The sequence below is a fragment of the Sardina pilchardus genome, chromosome 4 (genome assembly GCF_963854185.1).
Source record: "Sardina pilchardus chromosome 4, fSarPil1.1, whole genome shotgun sequence".
NCBI classification, from domain to species: domain Eukaryota; kingdom Metazoa; phylum Chordata; class Actinopteri; order Clupeiformes; family Clupeidae; genus Sardina; species Sardina pilchardus.
In genome coordinates, this window is record NC_084997.1 from 13,000,291 (window position 1) to 13,016,826 (window position 16,536).

The following is a 16,536-nucleotide window of genomic DNA, read 5'->3' on the forward strand; positions in this document are numbered from 1 at the left end:
ATATAGGATATACTAAAAGTAAGGATTTGGAGCAGCGCAGATGAACTATAAACTGGATTTTGATTAAGGTGCACAAAGGGACTAACGTTTCGATGCTTCATGCATCTTCCTCAGAGTCCTGATGCATGAAGCATCGAAACGTTAGTCCCTTTGTGCACCTTAATTAAAATCCAGTTTATAGTTCATCTGTGCTGCTCCGAGTCTTTACTTTTAGTATATCTACACGGTCCCTTCTCTCGTCTGATGCACCAGATGTAATGCTGCAGAAGCGCGGTGGTGGATCTACTCTTTTGACACAATATAGGATATTGTCATTGTCATCATCATATTGAATGTCATTTCTTGAATTTCCCCTTGGGGATCAATAAAGTATATATATGACCCCCCAAAGCGAAACCAGTCGCTTAGGTAAAACTTACAAAATTAAGTTATTGTGCTCACATGAACGGCCATAAACTATGCTTTTCAACGATATGTATATCGAGGGTATTACACAAACTATCGCTAAGATAACCGCATCCAAAGTTGACATGGTTCTCCTGTCACAATATGCCACAGCGACGTGGACAACGGGAATGACTGCAAATGTGTTGAATCTTTGCCGGGTTTAACAGTCAAAATGTATGTTTTTCCGTGAAATGAGTTCACGATATGAAACTGTAGACTGTATACTGTCTGTCGAATTATGCGAAAATATGAAATTCAACATTTTAACCCGGAAGTTTGTTTATTGTGGATTTTCTCAAAATAATGTTGTGCGCAAAGCGACTGATTTCGCTTTGAAGGGTCACATATCTATTTATCTATCTATTGATATGCCATTGCTAGAAATCACTTTGGATACATACTTACTTAATGCAATTATTGCCAACATTGACATCCATCTGCTTGGCTGCGTTCCGCAGGTGAGAAGCCATATAAGTGCACGTGGGACGGCTGCACGTGGAAGTTTGCGCGCTCGGACGAGCTGACGCGGCACTACCGGAAGCACACGGGCGTCAAGCCCTTCAAGTGCGCCGACTGCGACCGCTGCTTCTCCCGCTCCGACCACCTGGCCCTGCACCGGCGCCGACACATGCTGGTCTGACCGGTGCTGCCCCGCGGGTGGTCCACTTTACCCCCCCACACACACATACACACACACACACACACACACACACACACACTCAACAGCACCCCTTAATTGCCGCCTCCCACATATGAACACACACACACACACACAGACAGATGAACATTCACACATGAGGCACTTTGTATGAGAGCTGGATCTCTCCCTTGAGAGGCTCAGCTGGGCTGAGTTTCACTGATGCCTCTGTGGTTTATTTGGTCTGCGCTCACACTGGAGTGAGATGGACAGAGGACGCCCCCTCTCTTACCCACACACACACACACACACACACACACACTCACACACGCGCACACACACACACACACACACACACACACACACACACACCCTCACACACACACAGACACACACACACACACACACACACACACACACACACACACACAACTCTCGTGAAGCAGAGACACAGCAAGCCAGCTCAGGTGAAAGGTCACCTTGTGCTTGGAGTTCCAGGAAAAAAAAAACAATTTTAAAAGGAAGAAAAAAAACAATAGTTCACCCTCTCCAGCACTGCTCGGAAATATTTGGTGTTTGTTTCTTGAAGGTAGCCGAGGACGTCATTTGGGCAAACAGATTTCTACAAATTTCTATTCTTCAGTTGATTTTGGTCTTGTTTTATTTTTCCTTCTCTTGGCATCTTTTGTGTTGTTCCTGTTCAAGTGGCTGCTTCTCTGCGTCATCATAATGTGAAGAACTCTGCGGAATAGGAAAGACTTGTGTGTCACACTTTATTGTTATTATTATTATTATTATTTGTTTTATTTTTTTCAAAAACAAACTAAAAAAAAAAAAAACTGGGCCACAATTCAGACCAGATCCGGGCCCAATCTGGGCCACATGAACAGACACCACGGAGCGGACATGGACGGGCTCCTCCAGAAACAGTATTGTTGCACAATTCCCCATCTCCATCAGACCCACCCCACCCCACCCCCACTCCACCCCACCCTTCCCTCTCCCTGAGCCTCCTCCGTGTCTCTAGGCCTCACTGGGAGGCTGCCACTGGTCGCCGATGGGCACAGGGTGGTTCCCATGGAGACAAGCAAGGCATCGTTATGGAAACACGTGGAAAAAGGCACCGGCCACTGCTCCGCTTCAGCGGGCGAGGACACGAGGAGGTGAGGAGGAGAAGAGACACACACACACACCACGCACAGAAGGTCAGCAAAACAAACCAGCGAATGAGATTATTATGTGTATCTACAAAAGACACAGGGCAGACATTTACCCTCATTACAGTTCCATGGCAATACATTCTGTTCTTTAGGACTATTATGGGTTGGATTTTTCTTTGTAGCACACACACACAAGCTAACTGATGACAGATGCTGTATTGGGATTCACGAGACTACCAATTCAGAAGCTTTCAACAGAGGCTACTTACTTAGCACATTTTTTTTTGTGTCAGAAGGAAAAAAAAACACAAGACATGTTAATGGTGCATTTTGTGCTGTGATTAGCGATCCGTAAAGTGCAATCTCTTCAAAAGTAAATATGGTTTCACTTTTTAGGAACGTTTTTGTTGTTTTATGTTTGCTGTTATCTTACTATATCTTGCTTGCTTTAATATACCATCAATGAATACACACATACAAACAGTCAAGACATGCTATTTTCTCTTATGTATACCAACAACACCCCTTAGTTAAAGCAACTTACTGGTCAGGTCAGCCATCGGTATTAAATTATACCAACTTTTATTTGGTCTGAATAAACACGATGAAAATTATGGATTAGAGTCAGTCATACATACTATAGTGCCCATATATCAGTTTCAATCAGATGATGAGCAATACTAAGCCCTTACCAGAGCAATTTCCATCCAGTGTATGTGCCAGTAGGCTAACTCTAGGCTCTTGTGGTCATAGAAAGTGGGAGATGAATATGTCAGTGTTTGAAGTACAATTTTCTATTCAACTTTCTAAACACACTTTTGTGTCTGCCTCTCATACACATCTGTTTGTGACAGATTTACTGTCGTGTTGGTTCTGGCCAAGAAAAATGTTTTATGAGGTTGCCCCCTGTTGGTATGATAGATGTACTGCATCTGAATGAGACAAGGTGGAACATTTCAGGTGTTTCAGTTTAAATGAAAACAGGCTGGCTTGGCTCATCCATAGTATTTGTTGTGAGATGTAGGTCCACACCTGTTCATTTACACACGAGTACACATCTGACTCTAGTTTATTATCTAATGGTGGAAGTGGAACATTATTGTAAGGGATTCTTGATTTTGCTTCTAGATTCTTCTTTGGTTCAGTCCTGCTTCAGCATACAGTACATGCCCTCCAGTGGCAGCTGTTCTAGTAGGGATCACTCCTTCACCATGTTTGGTGCTGTGTTGAACAAGACAGAGCATTGAGTGGGGAACAAAATCAGTACACCAAACAAGTAGAAAAAATTCAGCACATTGAGCTAATGTGTGTTTGGGCTACTGGACAGAGTAGCAACATGTGATGCTGTTTTCTGTGGTTCTGCTAGCTCTCTTACTGTGAACATTTTCTCTGTTCCTGAGCAGTAAGCAAGCACACAATCACACGGCACTGACAGTATACCACTATGTCAGAGTCCCTGTGTGGAAGGAAAGAAGCGAATGCCTTTTTGAGCCATATCAATAACGCTGAGTTGTCATCTAAATAACTGTTGTCTGACGTGGGTGTTGGTGTTGCTGTCCAAGTAACCACACACTACAGTGTCAATGTGAAGATAATATCCTAAAAGCAATACAGTAAACTTGAACAAAAACGTGTAATCTTGCTTTTATGATCTACTCTTATCTAATATGCTCTATACATACAACAGTCTGGTCAAACTATTGAATAATTTCTGAATCACAGCACGTAGGGACGTCTTTTTTACCAACCCCATTCTCACTCATGTCATATTGTGAGAGTCAACTAAAGGGTGTATGCGTCAGAAACAGATCACTGTGCACAGTAACCAGAGACACCATCTCTCACATACAGTATACTGCGTCCAGCATACACATAACTGGTACTGGTAGTGCGGGGGCGGTATTTAAAGTGGCTGATGCGTGCTTAGCACCTGCCAGCAGATATTCTGAAGAGTCCCTCAAATCCTCTGGTTCACACGCACTTTTGGAAAGGCCAGTAGGAGAAGAAGAAGTAGAGAAGCCCGCAGGGTATATTGAAAGCACCTTGGAGAACAGCAGCGTAGGCTGTTAGTCATCAAACCTCAGATAATGTCATTCGAGGATACACCAGTATGCAAATTTTGCTTCCCTGCATTTTTGTTCAATTGGATCAGCCAATGAGTTCCTGGTGGGCCCTCCAGTGTTGTGGTTTCACAAGGTAGTGTTACATAAGCAGACTTTCCTGGATTGAGCTAATGCGGAAAGTGGATGACATCAAAGATAACATACGACCAAGCGGTTTCTCACTCTTAGTGTTCTGAAGTATTATCTATTTCATGTTATGTTGTTATATATCTACTTGTGTACACGTGAGTATCAGTTGTATTGCCCAGCGGGTCAGCATATCATCAGCACCTTGTTTTTTATAAACTATGATTTCGGGGGAAAAAAAGGATTTCAGTTATGGGGGGGGGGGGGGGGGGGGATGGGTGTTCAATCCAACGATATTGCCGCTAATTGCCATCAAGTCCCAATAACTTAGCGGTTGAATACCTTGATTGAGTTACACCATAGTTTCAGTGACACAAAAATGACCAGTAATGTATTTTATATTCATATACTGTACTCTCTGCAATGCCGGGCACTTCATCTTTGCATATAACTATTTTCCTGTAAAAAGTGATCTTTTAAAAATGTTGTAATATAAGTGAAAATGAAAGTTATAAAATCAGATTTACAGGCTGTAAATACCTATGGAAATAATAGGGCTTTTCATTTCTTTTGTAATACAAGAAAATACCTTTATACGTATGCAGATTTTGAGACATTTGATTTATCTAATTTGATATAAAGTGGGGCTATTATTGATTCATACAGGTTTACCTTGTGAAGTACTACGAACACAATTGTATTGATAAAAATAAAATGTGACAGAACAATCCAACAAATGGTTCATTTTCAGACAACAGATTCTGTGTTTGAGAATCGTTGCTTTCACAGAATACTCATTGATACGTGGTTTGTTGTACAGATGCACTATGGAGAATCATAAATTGCACCGTTGTTCTTTTCAGGAAGTTCAAAAGAAACAAAAGTAAATAAAATATTGATATACCAAATGCATCACAAATTTTATACACACGAAAGTGCACTGTGTACTTATTGGGGATTTGTTATGTCTGTGATATTAACACAGTGTAAACATATCTTTGCTTTGTGGCCAATCTAACATGATCTCAGCTCTTTGTTTTGTGCTGTTTTTCACAAAAGCATTGATGTTCTTGAATTACAAATGTGAGTGCATCAATAGACAGATGTGCCACACACTGTAGGTTCATGCATTCCTTAAAACATTCTGGCCTTCAAACCATGTGATTATTATTATTATTATTATTTTCGAGCATAATTTTGTAACGGCAAGCAGGGTCAAAGTTATGCAATAATTAATAGTGCCTCCTTTAACAGTGTATTACCTAAATGTATGCACATGAGAGAGAGAGAGAGAGAAAGAGAAATATAAATCAAATGACACCAGATCAAATCAAAAAAATGTTACAAAACTTAACTTCCCTCTTGTGAAGTTTCCCTGTGTAAGAGTCATTTTCTAAGCACACACTCATTCTCTTACATATGGGCAAGCACGGTAATCCCACATTAACAAACAGCTAACCCCTTAATACATTAGTCATTTCCTTGGTTTCCCCAGTACACTGAAAGCCTTATCTATCGCGTCAGTGCAGCAAAGATGGATGCCAGCTGTGAACACCCAATGATTAGTCCTTTTCTTTCCTCTTCCTTCACCATACTGGATTTGTCTCCTATGGAAGCTGCATATTATTTGTATGGATGTGTTTACAGCGAGACCTCAAAAGAAGAAATGACTTATTATGGTATTGTTAGGCTTCTAGTTTTTACCTCTCCAGTGTTGCACATTTGCGTATCATTTTTTATTTTTACTTTATTTTGTTTTTGATTTTTTTTATATATATATCGGTATACAAGGCATCCCCTTACAAACAGTATATTTCAAATTGGTTAGTTTTAGACTTGGTTGAACTACTTTTCATTATGTACAATGTTGTACTGCCGTTTTCACACGGAAACTTCTATTGAATGTGCTAAGATGGATACCAATCCAACCTTTGAACAGCTCCTCTGTGAATGACCCGCTCTGTTTTTTTTTCTTGTCAGTTTCTATCTGTACAATATTGCTTTGTCATCAAGTCTCCTTTTTTCCACATTTGAATTCTTAGTTAATCCAATGCCTTTGGTTAAAATTTAACTGATGTTCTGTAATTGTTGTTGTTGTATTTATGTATAGTGTGTGTATTGTAAATATATTCAGAGCTTTTTGTTTTACTGTAAAGTTGTGATATATAGTATATATATATTTTTTGCCCAGCAGCGTTTCAAAGGGATTCCCCTTATCACTGAGTCCAGTCTAATGATCTAAAGTCCCCAATCTTTACAGAGGTTGAAGGAAATCGTTTCTTCTTTCTTTTTTGCCATCATTTCATTCTCCAAAAAAAGATGTCTGAATATTCTGTCTGTGCTTTTGCTTTCTCCCTGTACTTTCGTTCCATATGGATTGAGCTGTGAATTAAAATTGAGTTCAAACATATACATGTATAGTAATTTGAATGGAGGCATGAAGTTAAATAAAGTTGCATTTTGTATGGAAATCGCGTCTCCGGCCTCCCCTTCCATTGTCAGTGTACTTGAGTTCACCTGGCAAGCATTGCATTGTGCCTTAAACCTCAATAGAGGGCCTTGAAAGGATTAGCCCTATACAATTGCATGACACCAAACAATAACTTTCGGAGTGAGTGAGTCACTCTATGGATTTGCCCAGTGAAACCAGAAAACTGTTTGCACTTGGCACAAACTAGATGGCTCCGGATCAGTGGACGCTAGTGGAATCATGTCATGGGAACTGAGCAAGCACTTCAAGAGAGTGTGGGACCTGATCGAGTATGGCCACTTCCTGCCCCCGGGGTCGCACGTCACCTGATGGATGGACAAACACTTATGTCTTCAGCTTTTGTGCAGTCAGGGATGTCCTTTTGTTCTGCCGAAATCTAAATAAATAAACTCACTGCTATCCAAGCAGAAGAGAGTTTGCTGAAAGACAGTTTGTACATATTTGGAATTGTTTGAATGAATACAACATTCCTGTCAAGCCACATGTGTCTATGTTCTGTCTATTTGTGTCTACGTTCTGATGACTGCCTCTCTGAAATAACTCCCAGAGATCAGGTTGTGAGTAGTGAGTTGTGACAGGGGTGCAGGTTTGATGGGGATTCCACCATTCAGGCTGGCTTTTGCTCCTCTGAATAATCCAGTGATCTCTGCAGGGAACACACACACACACACACACACACACAACACACACACACACACACACACACACGCACACGCACACGCACACGCACACGCACACGCACACACACACACACACACACACAAACATGTGAATGGACATATACATATACAGTGCATACATTGCATTACATTACATTTGGCTGACACTTTTTAACCAAAGCGACTTACAACATGGTAAAAATATTTAAGCTTTTTTAGAGCACTTCTAACAACAAATTAAAAAACACAATAAGTGCATCAATGAGTGTAATAAGTGCATCAATTATTTGAAATTTTTTGATTTCAGACATTTTTTGAAGATGGCGAGGGATGTCCCTACTCAAGTAGGAAAAGGTAGTGCGTTCCACCAACGAGGAACGACAGATGAGAAAAGTTTGGATGGGCCTGAGCGTGCTGGCGGAAGAGGTAGACGTCGCTCGGCTGAGGAGTGCAGCGGTCGTGTGGTAGCATATGCCTGTATGAGGACATTCAAATAGGTGGGAGCAGAGCCGGAGAGTACTTGAATTTGATGCGGGTCGGCCAACAGTACATACACGCATACTGTATACATGCAGCACATACAGACACACACACTCTTATACACACGCATATGCACACACACACATACAGTACACGCACACGCACACGCACACACACACACACACACACACACACACACACACACACACACACACACACAAACACACACACACACACACACACACACACACACTCTTGAACATACAAATACCAGGCCTGATAGAGTTCAGGCATGGTGCCATTCTCTATATTGTCTTTGAATATTTGATCATTTCAGGCACAGATAATTTCCTGTCTATCACCCCCTGAAATACACACAGACATACACATGCAATTATGCATACACACACAGTATGTAAGTACACACACACACACACACACACACACACACACACTCACACTTTGGCAAGTCTCAAGCCAAACGTGCTGTAACATCTCCCTCCCCTAGGCCTGAGGTTTATGGGCAGAATATTGACAAGCAGTATGCCATGATTCAACACGCATTTTCCCGTCAAAGGAAAACATCAGAGGAGTCCATGACATGTCAGCTTCTACGCGATCTTAAACATTATCTTAAACTCTCGCTTGGCTGTGATTTGCCCCGCAATTATGACTCATAGCATATACATGCATCGCCTGATGTTTCCACTCTGAAATGAAAACACGTCGGTCCTCATTCAATCAAACTGTCAGCGTGACAAATTTCACTTCTTTCTTTACGCTGCCAAAGTTAGCATAAGACTATTGCGAATGACCTTTCTCATAGGTCATTTTCATCCATAGTGCTGACATTGTGTTTGTGTATTTGCATACTGTACAGTATGTTTAGTATGATCATCTGCCAGGCAGATGCACCAAGTATGTGTATGGTATTTGCACGGTATATGTAGTGACTTGAGTCTACCCTTTTGCCTTTTGTCAGAAACGCACAGGAACTGATTCTGACAGCTGAGCAAGCAAGTGTGCTTATATACACATACGCGCACAATGAAATGCCATCTTTCTACAGCACTGCAAACCCACAAGAATAGGCTGAACTGTATGTTTTGCCAGTCGTGTGAATGGTTGCTTATATGTGGATGTCCTGACTGTCACCCTCTTGTCACTCATTTGCTTTTGAGATGTTGTGTAACCGGGGTCGGAGAGACACTACGAGAGCAGCCATGACAGGTTCTTCAGGTCTATCACTGATTTGTCGCATGTGGCCTCGGGAAGTGTTGTCGTAAAGAGGAGGGACGGGATCCACATTTTTATACACCATTACCATCCTCATCAATCCCAAGATTCCTAAAGGTTACGTGCACCCGTAACATAATTACCACCATCTTCAGGAATTACTATGATTCATTTAGCTGGTCCTCACATCTAAACCACCTTATATGGCGCTGTGAGCTGTCCACTGTATCTTTAGTGGACTACAGGTGCTCAGTGGAGTGTGATCACAGGCTATTTGTTTCTGCAGTGAAGCTACAGGCCAACTGAAACACTCCTAGTAGGCTAGACCCCTTCAGTGTTTGTAATCATCCAGCCTAGGAATGGTGCAGCTAATAGGCCGGCATTGTGAGCTGTCAAGCCGGTGCCCAAGGGCCGCGGACCATACCTTAATAAGTCTTTAATTCATCTTAATTAGTCTGAACTAATGACGAGTGTCTGCCTGATCCTGAGCTGATAACAGAATGACCAAGTTAGCAAGAGATTCATTAGCCTGACATATACAGTTATCATGGTTGACAAGCCCAGCGTGTGCTGTATACAGTACATGCAGAAAAGTAATACAAGTGAGCATTTTTCTTGACGTTTCCTTGACGTTTCAATTGACGAGTCAATTCACACACACACAATTCAATGGGATGGAAAGCCTTCTGACACCAGCATGCGTACACTTTTTCAGTGACGTACTGTGAAAGGGGTCTATTGTGAAAGACTGTGAAAGTGCTGGAAAGATGTGCACTTTAACGTGAGCTCTCATGTGTCACTGACATCCTTTTCGCATTACCACCCACCAAATATGGTGCCATGTTTTTAAGGCCTTAAACTCTTTTCACCATTTTAATGTGTGTGTAATCTCGGCAAGTACATGTATAAACTGGTAGAAACCAGTTTACTGGTGCCAAAGGTCCTGGCACAACCATTAAGCTTGCAAATAGTCATCAACAGGTTTGGTTTATTGTGCCAGAGCCCTAGTTTGCATCATAATGAAGAATAACAAAGCAGTTAAACCGCTTTGGTATCATTTTGATGGTTGTGTAACATGTCACTCCATGTACTATTCTAAATGCACGCAAGCAGGCCAAGCCTATCAAACGAATTGGTACACATGGTATTTGAAACAAATGGATGCTTAAGCACCCTCTGAAAGGGGAAGACTCAGCCAACAAATCTACTTCAACAATAGTCTCATGAAGCTTCTATACCCATCTAAAGGTAAACAAAGAGTTACTAGTTAAAATGACTGGTATATTTCTTTACATACATAGATAATGAAAACCAAAGTTAGTTGATTCAATTTTATCTTTGTACAGTCCTTAAATCAAAAGCATCACATAATGAGTCCAGAGATTGTCTAGAGAACAGAAAACCAATGGGACCGCATAAGAGAGAGTACACAGTTTTAGTATTCACACTCACAAGATGACATAAACAAACAGCTATTTGTTCCTCTGCCTAAACCAATATGCCCAAATAAGGATCTTCCATTCTTCTTCTTCTTCTTCTCTTTGCAAAAGGCCATCTCAAAGTAACCAAGGCAGACATTATGAGCTCAGTAAAAATCACAACATGGTTTTTGCAGAATAGAAAATGACAGCCCATACATAATAAAAATAAAAATAAATACATTATCATATTTACACCTAAAACAATTTAAAGCACCTAAAATAATGTCATTTTTTGAGATGATACAACAAATAATCTACCTGAGCATCAGTCTAATAACTTTACACTTTGTACAGTGGTGTAACGCTAAAAGGCTGGCTTCGAGAAAGACACATTTCATAAACTTTAGCAATAAGTGAAAATAAACCTTAGAAAAACTACACTATTCTCTATACGTCTGGCTACGCAAATGAAGCAGTGTGTTGATCGTGACCAATGGCTGTATATTGCAGTATGTGCCATCCTTTAAACGTAACAAAGGGAGGATATTCTCTTTGCCTCCTGAAACGAATATATGTGGCACTACATAGACTGAGCCAATGGTTTCTTTTAAACAGAACAGTGCACTGTGTTGTGATATGCGGGTTGTCTACAGCCGTGTCTTCTAAGAGAATACCAACTGATGTGTCGGAGAGAGTCCGGTCTCATCTGTTCAGCGACAAACAATTCCACAAATCCTGAAACAAACGCCCCACCCTAACTCTAGTCATTCTAATCCATGTTCATACTCTCAGGGCGTCTTGGTAGGGAACATTAAAATGGCAGATGGCGATGAAGCTGGATTTATGGGTACCGCCTGATAGGGGCCAGCGTCGTGCCAGATCAGGGCCGGATCACAGGGTGCCTATAGGGAGCACCGAACATGTGAAGGTCACAGGCACTGATTGACCGGGGGAACACAAACACTGTCACAGCGTTTGCACTTCACTGAAAGTGTCTAAATAAAGGCCTCTACAGATTGATTAAGAGTTAAGTGCTCTCGACATGTGAGCGTGAGTGAAGATGTATGTTCGAGCTACTAACTGTGAGCATTATGCATCTTAAAAAGAAAAAAAGAAACCCTCCGGTAAGTCATTTGATGTGGTTCACTTTGGAATGACTCTATAAGGAGCTGCTCAACAGAGTTATTTGGTTATAATTTAACAATCAATCAGTTCTGACATTTTTTCGGACGGGAATTTGGTTTACTATTCGCTGCTGCTAAATGTTTCTGGGTCTCAATCACATCATTCAGGTTCTAGTTTGCTTTCAATAAGTAGCCTCTGTTTGCATCAAACAGTACAAAAAAAATGCAAAAATGTCCTCATGAATGCTACAGTCACATAGATGCTAGTAAAAACAAAGAACGCATACAATCTGGCCTGTTCACATTCACAGTTGTTGAGACAAGTTGAGAATGTATGCCTGTAGTGTTTGTATATGACTGCTACACATGAATGCAGAGGGGTATTTCAACACAGTGTGGATGGTGAGGCAGTGTTATTTCACTCACTCCTGGCATGGTATCTATGATATATCGGTTCAGTCCATTACTTACGCACGCAGTGTGCTAAGTGCTAAGTGGCTGAAATATTCAAATGAACTCAGACATGGGAAGATGATCACGTTCACTCTTTGGTGCCATAGGCCAAAGGCAGTGATAACAGAGTGGATAATGTGGAATTTGTGGTTAAGTCTAAGGTTGCTTCTTGGGTGGACATGTTAATTTGTTCATCCCTGGAAGACCTTTATATAGTTCCACGGACATTGCCGAATGAGGGTTGTACTCTATTTGGAAGTGAAAAAGATGACTTAAGAAAGAAAGATGAAAAATCCATTCAGAATAAAAAAAATAGTTGAACTGCACACAAACACACTTATTTTACTGTAGATCACCCACCCCATTGTTGGCTTGGCATAAATGGCAAACTGACAAACTCTCAGAAATGTACAGCAGAGTAGACAATAAAAAAATGCATGAATGTAAGGCTGGGTGACTATCAAAAGGCACATTTAAATATGAATAAACCATATGAACATTATGGGGGGAGTCAGTTTTGAGAGGACAGTCTAATATGAAGCGCCAATGAGAATCAGAATGGAGTTCAAAGAAACAAACAAACAGAAATTCATGGTAACCATATGGTTCCTGATGGACAGTGAATATATCAGTGTAAGCAACAATCCACAGAGAGCGTCCGCAAGGCGCCCTGGTACTCCCAAAGGTTCTCAGGCAGGCAAAGTCCGCTTTTGGAGTGGACCACAGCCAACATAACAGCCAGCACTGTCAACAATTTGTACCCCCACCCCTCCCACCCCACCCCAGTCAATGTTCGCGCGGCGGTCGCCTTGTTTTTCGTCCAGGCGAACCGCGGCTGTTCTTAAAACGCTCCCACCCGCCACGGGGGAGCCGTGTACCTGGCGGAACGAGCTACGCCCAATCCCCCCCCCACCCCCGTCCACCTGTGGAGTAATTAAAAAGCGGTAGATGGGGGGGGGCTAGGGCTAGCGGCGGCGGCGGCGCGCGGACGCTAGTTCTGGTGTCTCTTCATGTGGAGGGCCAGGTGGTCGGAGCGCGAGAAGCTGCGGCTGCAGACGGAGCACTGGAAGGGCTTGGCCCCCGTGTGCTTCCTGAAGTGGCGCGTCAGCTCGTCGGAGCGGGCGAAGCGCCAGTCACAACCCTCCCACGAGCACTTGTACGGCTTCTCTCCTGAAATAAAACCCGACACGATACGGTGTCAGCAATCAACAACAAGCAAGCGGTTGGTTCGCTCAACTGGGTGTACGCACACACACACACATGGGCGCACACACGCGCGCCACCACGTCATGGAATTCAGGGTGGAACAAAGAATGCTAAAAGTGTTTAATCTGAACTAAGCTTTATTCGACGTCAACGGTTTAGTATCAAAGGTATATTAAGAGTTGATGTAATGTAGGAAGACTTTCAAACAGCACGCAGAATGTGTCCGCATGCCAGCAGCATACTTCTGCCTGGCAACATAGCATACTTCATCCAAAATAAGACAGCAGGCGTGCGTACGCCGCCCCTTTTATAACATTCAGAACTATAAGTCTTACCCGTGTGGGTCCGCAAATGAGCTTTCAAATGTGACGACTTGGTGTAGACCTTCTTACAACCTGCAAGGAAGGCAATAAATGTCACAGTTGGCACACTCCGACATCATCATTACATGCTATGTCTCGAACCTGTTTGACAGCCATGAACATGGAAAGCTCAAAAGGTCATAGTTAATCACTTAACTTTTTGTTTACGCTGCATAATCATTAAGAATTGTTCATTTAATGTACGTCTGCATGAACCTCTAGGTTTGACTATATATGGGAAGTAGGCTGTTGCCAAAGGCACATCTGGTTAAAGGAATGCCATCCGTCCTTACGCCTCACCTGGTATGTCACAGTGATGTATCCGCCGCTTGTCCAGGTCGGGGTTGTTCCGGCGGTTGTACCTGATTGGCATGACCTGGGCATGAGCAGGTGCTGGGGCGGGCATGGAGGCGCCAGCTAGGCTGGGGCTCTGCACACCCATTTTGGACGCCATGCTGGCGGCGTAGGAGGGCGGCGGGGAGAGGTTCTGGAGCAGGTCTTTGCACCTGTCGGGGCTACCGGGCTCCGAACTCGGGGGCGAGGGGGGCAGGTACCCCGACTTCTGCTGGAGCTGGGGGTACTGGCCGGCGGACGGCGAGTATCCCCGGCTGGGGACGCCGCCGCACAGGGCCTTGCTGGCCATGGGCTGGTCTGCCGGGTGGAGGCCGAAGGCGGACATCGACGAGGACAGGCTGCCGTGCAGGTCGGCGCACAGGGCGCTGGCGGGGGCGAACGTGTCCAGTTCCGAGTTCAAAAGCTGAAACAGGGGGATGTCGTGGAAGTCGAGAGAGGGGGCCACGGGCTCCTGTTTGACGAACACGCTGTTGCTGTTGTTGCCCCCGTTGCCCCCGGCGTCTGACGCGGGGCTGAAGAGGCCGGTATAGTCGGCGTGGTGGTGGTGGTGGTGGTGGTGGGCGGCCGAGGCCAGAGAGCTGGGGCAGCTGGGATACAGAACCGACTCGACGGGCTCGGCCTTGATCTGGGCCATGGCTGGCGTCACGGGCCGGCACAGACCGGTGCGCAGGTAGGTGACGTCCGGCAGGAAGACGCTCGGGTTGAGGCCGTACGGGGAACCCTGGCCCTGGCTGGACTGGTCCAGCATTGTGGAACCATCCCTCGCAAACTTCTTGTCGTCAAGTATTCCGTGGTGTGGATGAGGGTCCAAGTATTTCTCCATCTCTGATTTAATCTGAAAATAAGAAAGCATAGTCAGTATAATTTGATGGCCATAGACAGACAAATAATAAATAGTAAGAGCTAGAGAACAGTCCATTCAACCATGGAGGAACAATTAATAATCTATTACAAAATACAACATAAAAATACAATAATGTAATACAAAACGACAATGAAAAAAAATGACAGACATCATAATCTGTAACATGAGAGTGCTCTGGCAAAATAGCACTGTGACATTTGGACAGCTATCTCATGCACACATTGCCTTCGGACAGGCAACACACTATACCATGCAGCACTAGTTCAGTGGTGGGGGAAGGGGGGTGGGGTGGAGAGCGTCAATCATATAAGAAGAAAATGTACTGTATAGGCTTGAGCTGAGATAGCATCTTGTCATGGATGCACCCGGGGGCAACATCTCCCTTGCTAGGACATTTCTCAACGAAGGTATGAATGAGCCCCGCGCAAAGCCAGTGGAGTGCCATGCATAAACTATGGAAATCTATCGCTGAATTTAGACCTCACAGCTGCTCCAGAGTCATGGATACCTCTCTCCTAAGTTTTCAAATTAAGGTCAGCGTCGGTGGAGTGGGGAACTTTAACCTCCGCACAATGAATAGTGGCCCATACTCTCCGGCCCATGCATCACAGCGGATCACTCATTTCGTTGGCCAAATAGCCTTCATCGCAAATCAACCCATCAATTCGGAAGTCACATGGCAAAACGCCAAACAAGCAATTTCGTAGCCTATTTACACAAGCAATCATAAATCTGCAATGCTTATGCCTGGTGCCTGCAAACAGCCATCGCGTTGCTTCAGTGTTATTGTATGTGAAAATAGACACTAATAATTCGTTTGAATAATAATGATTTAAACATACGGTGAATATTGGTGAACCATGCTAAAACATGGCTAAATCCTAGCAGATGCCACAGTTAACAACAAACGTTTACTAACCAGAATGTGGTCGATTGTCGGGGTGCCATTAAAAATATTCCTCCCTACATTCGAAACGAACCCGCAATCTTCTTGCAATCCCCCCGACGGTGCAGCTTTGAAAGGTGTATAAAACGACTCCACTTGCCCTGAAACGATACCCGCACTGTTCGGTAACAAAACAGTGGCCATGAAAGCCAGTCAAACGAGAGAATGTCTTATATTAATTTAACAAGGCTTACTGCGGTAAATAACACGCCAATGTAGCTGTCAAGTGTTCGCTCCTTGTTTCACGTTTGACATGTCAAATTACGCAACCGCCTGATTTCAATGGCTCAAGACGGGGCGGGGCTCGCGCGTTGAGGAGAAAATAAAACGTGCCAGTTCGACTACATTTACTGACATTTTGGCCATTTTTGAACTGGTGATGATGTTAAGTTTATCTTTTTCCAGAGCAGACAGTAGGTCATGAAATGTGACCAAGAATTATACAACGTGGTGGGACTTCATACATTTGTCACCAGTGTTTTTGTTATTGTTTATTATCGGCCACT

The 16,536-nt window shown here is 43.3% G+C and overlaps 2 protein-coding genes across 5 annotated transcripts in view; one reads left to right on the plus strand and one right to left on the minus strand.

Annotated features, from left to right (window-relative positions):
- The window catches only part of klf12b (Kruppel like factor 12b), a 50,264-nt gene extending 45,558 nt beyond the window's left edge, over window positions 1-4,706 (plus strand). For both annotated transcript variants that reach the window (XM_062534214.1, XM_062534215.1), the window contains one exon: window positions 906-4,706. In XM_062534214.1, coding sequence (XP_062390198.1) covers window positions 906-1,087 — 182 coding nt within the window. In that variant the 3' untranslated portion in view covers window positions 1,088-4,706. The remainder of the gene's footprint in view (window positions 1-905) is intronic.
- An 8,377-nt stretch (window positions 4,707-13,083) lies between these two features.
- klf5b (Kruppel like factor 5b) lies at window positions 13,084-16,264 on the minus strand. Of its 3 annotated transcripts, none has more exons than XM_062534216.1 (4): window positions 16,004-16,264; window positions 14,166-15,054; window positions 13,839-13,898; window positions 13,084-13,467 (listed from the first exon to the last, which is right to left on the minus strand). In XM_062534216.1, exons 1-4 carry the CDS (start codon window positions 16,172-16,174, stop codon window positions 13,289-13,291), a joined length of 1,299 nt encoding a protein of 432 aa, XP_062390200.1. In that variant the 5' UTR covers window positions 16,175-16,264; the 3' UTR covers window positions 13,084-13,288. The 3 variants fall into 3 exon arrangements, with proteins under 3 accessions (XP_062390200.1, XP_062390202.1, XP_062390201.1); XM_062534218.1 differs by having other exon boundaries at window positions 16,225-16,258; XM_062534217.1 differs by lacking the exon at window positions 16,004-16,264 and adding an exon at window positions 15,593-15,647.
- Window positions 16,265-16,536: the final 272 nt, after the last annotated feature.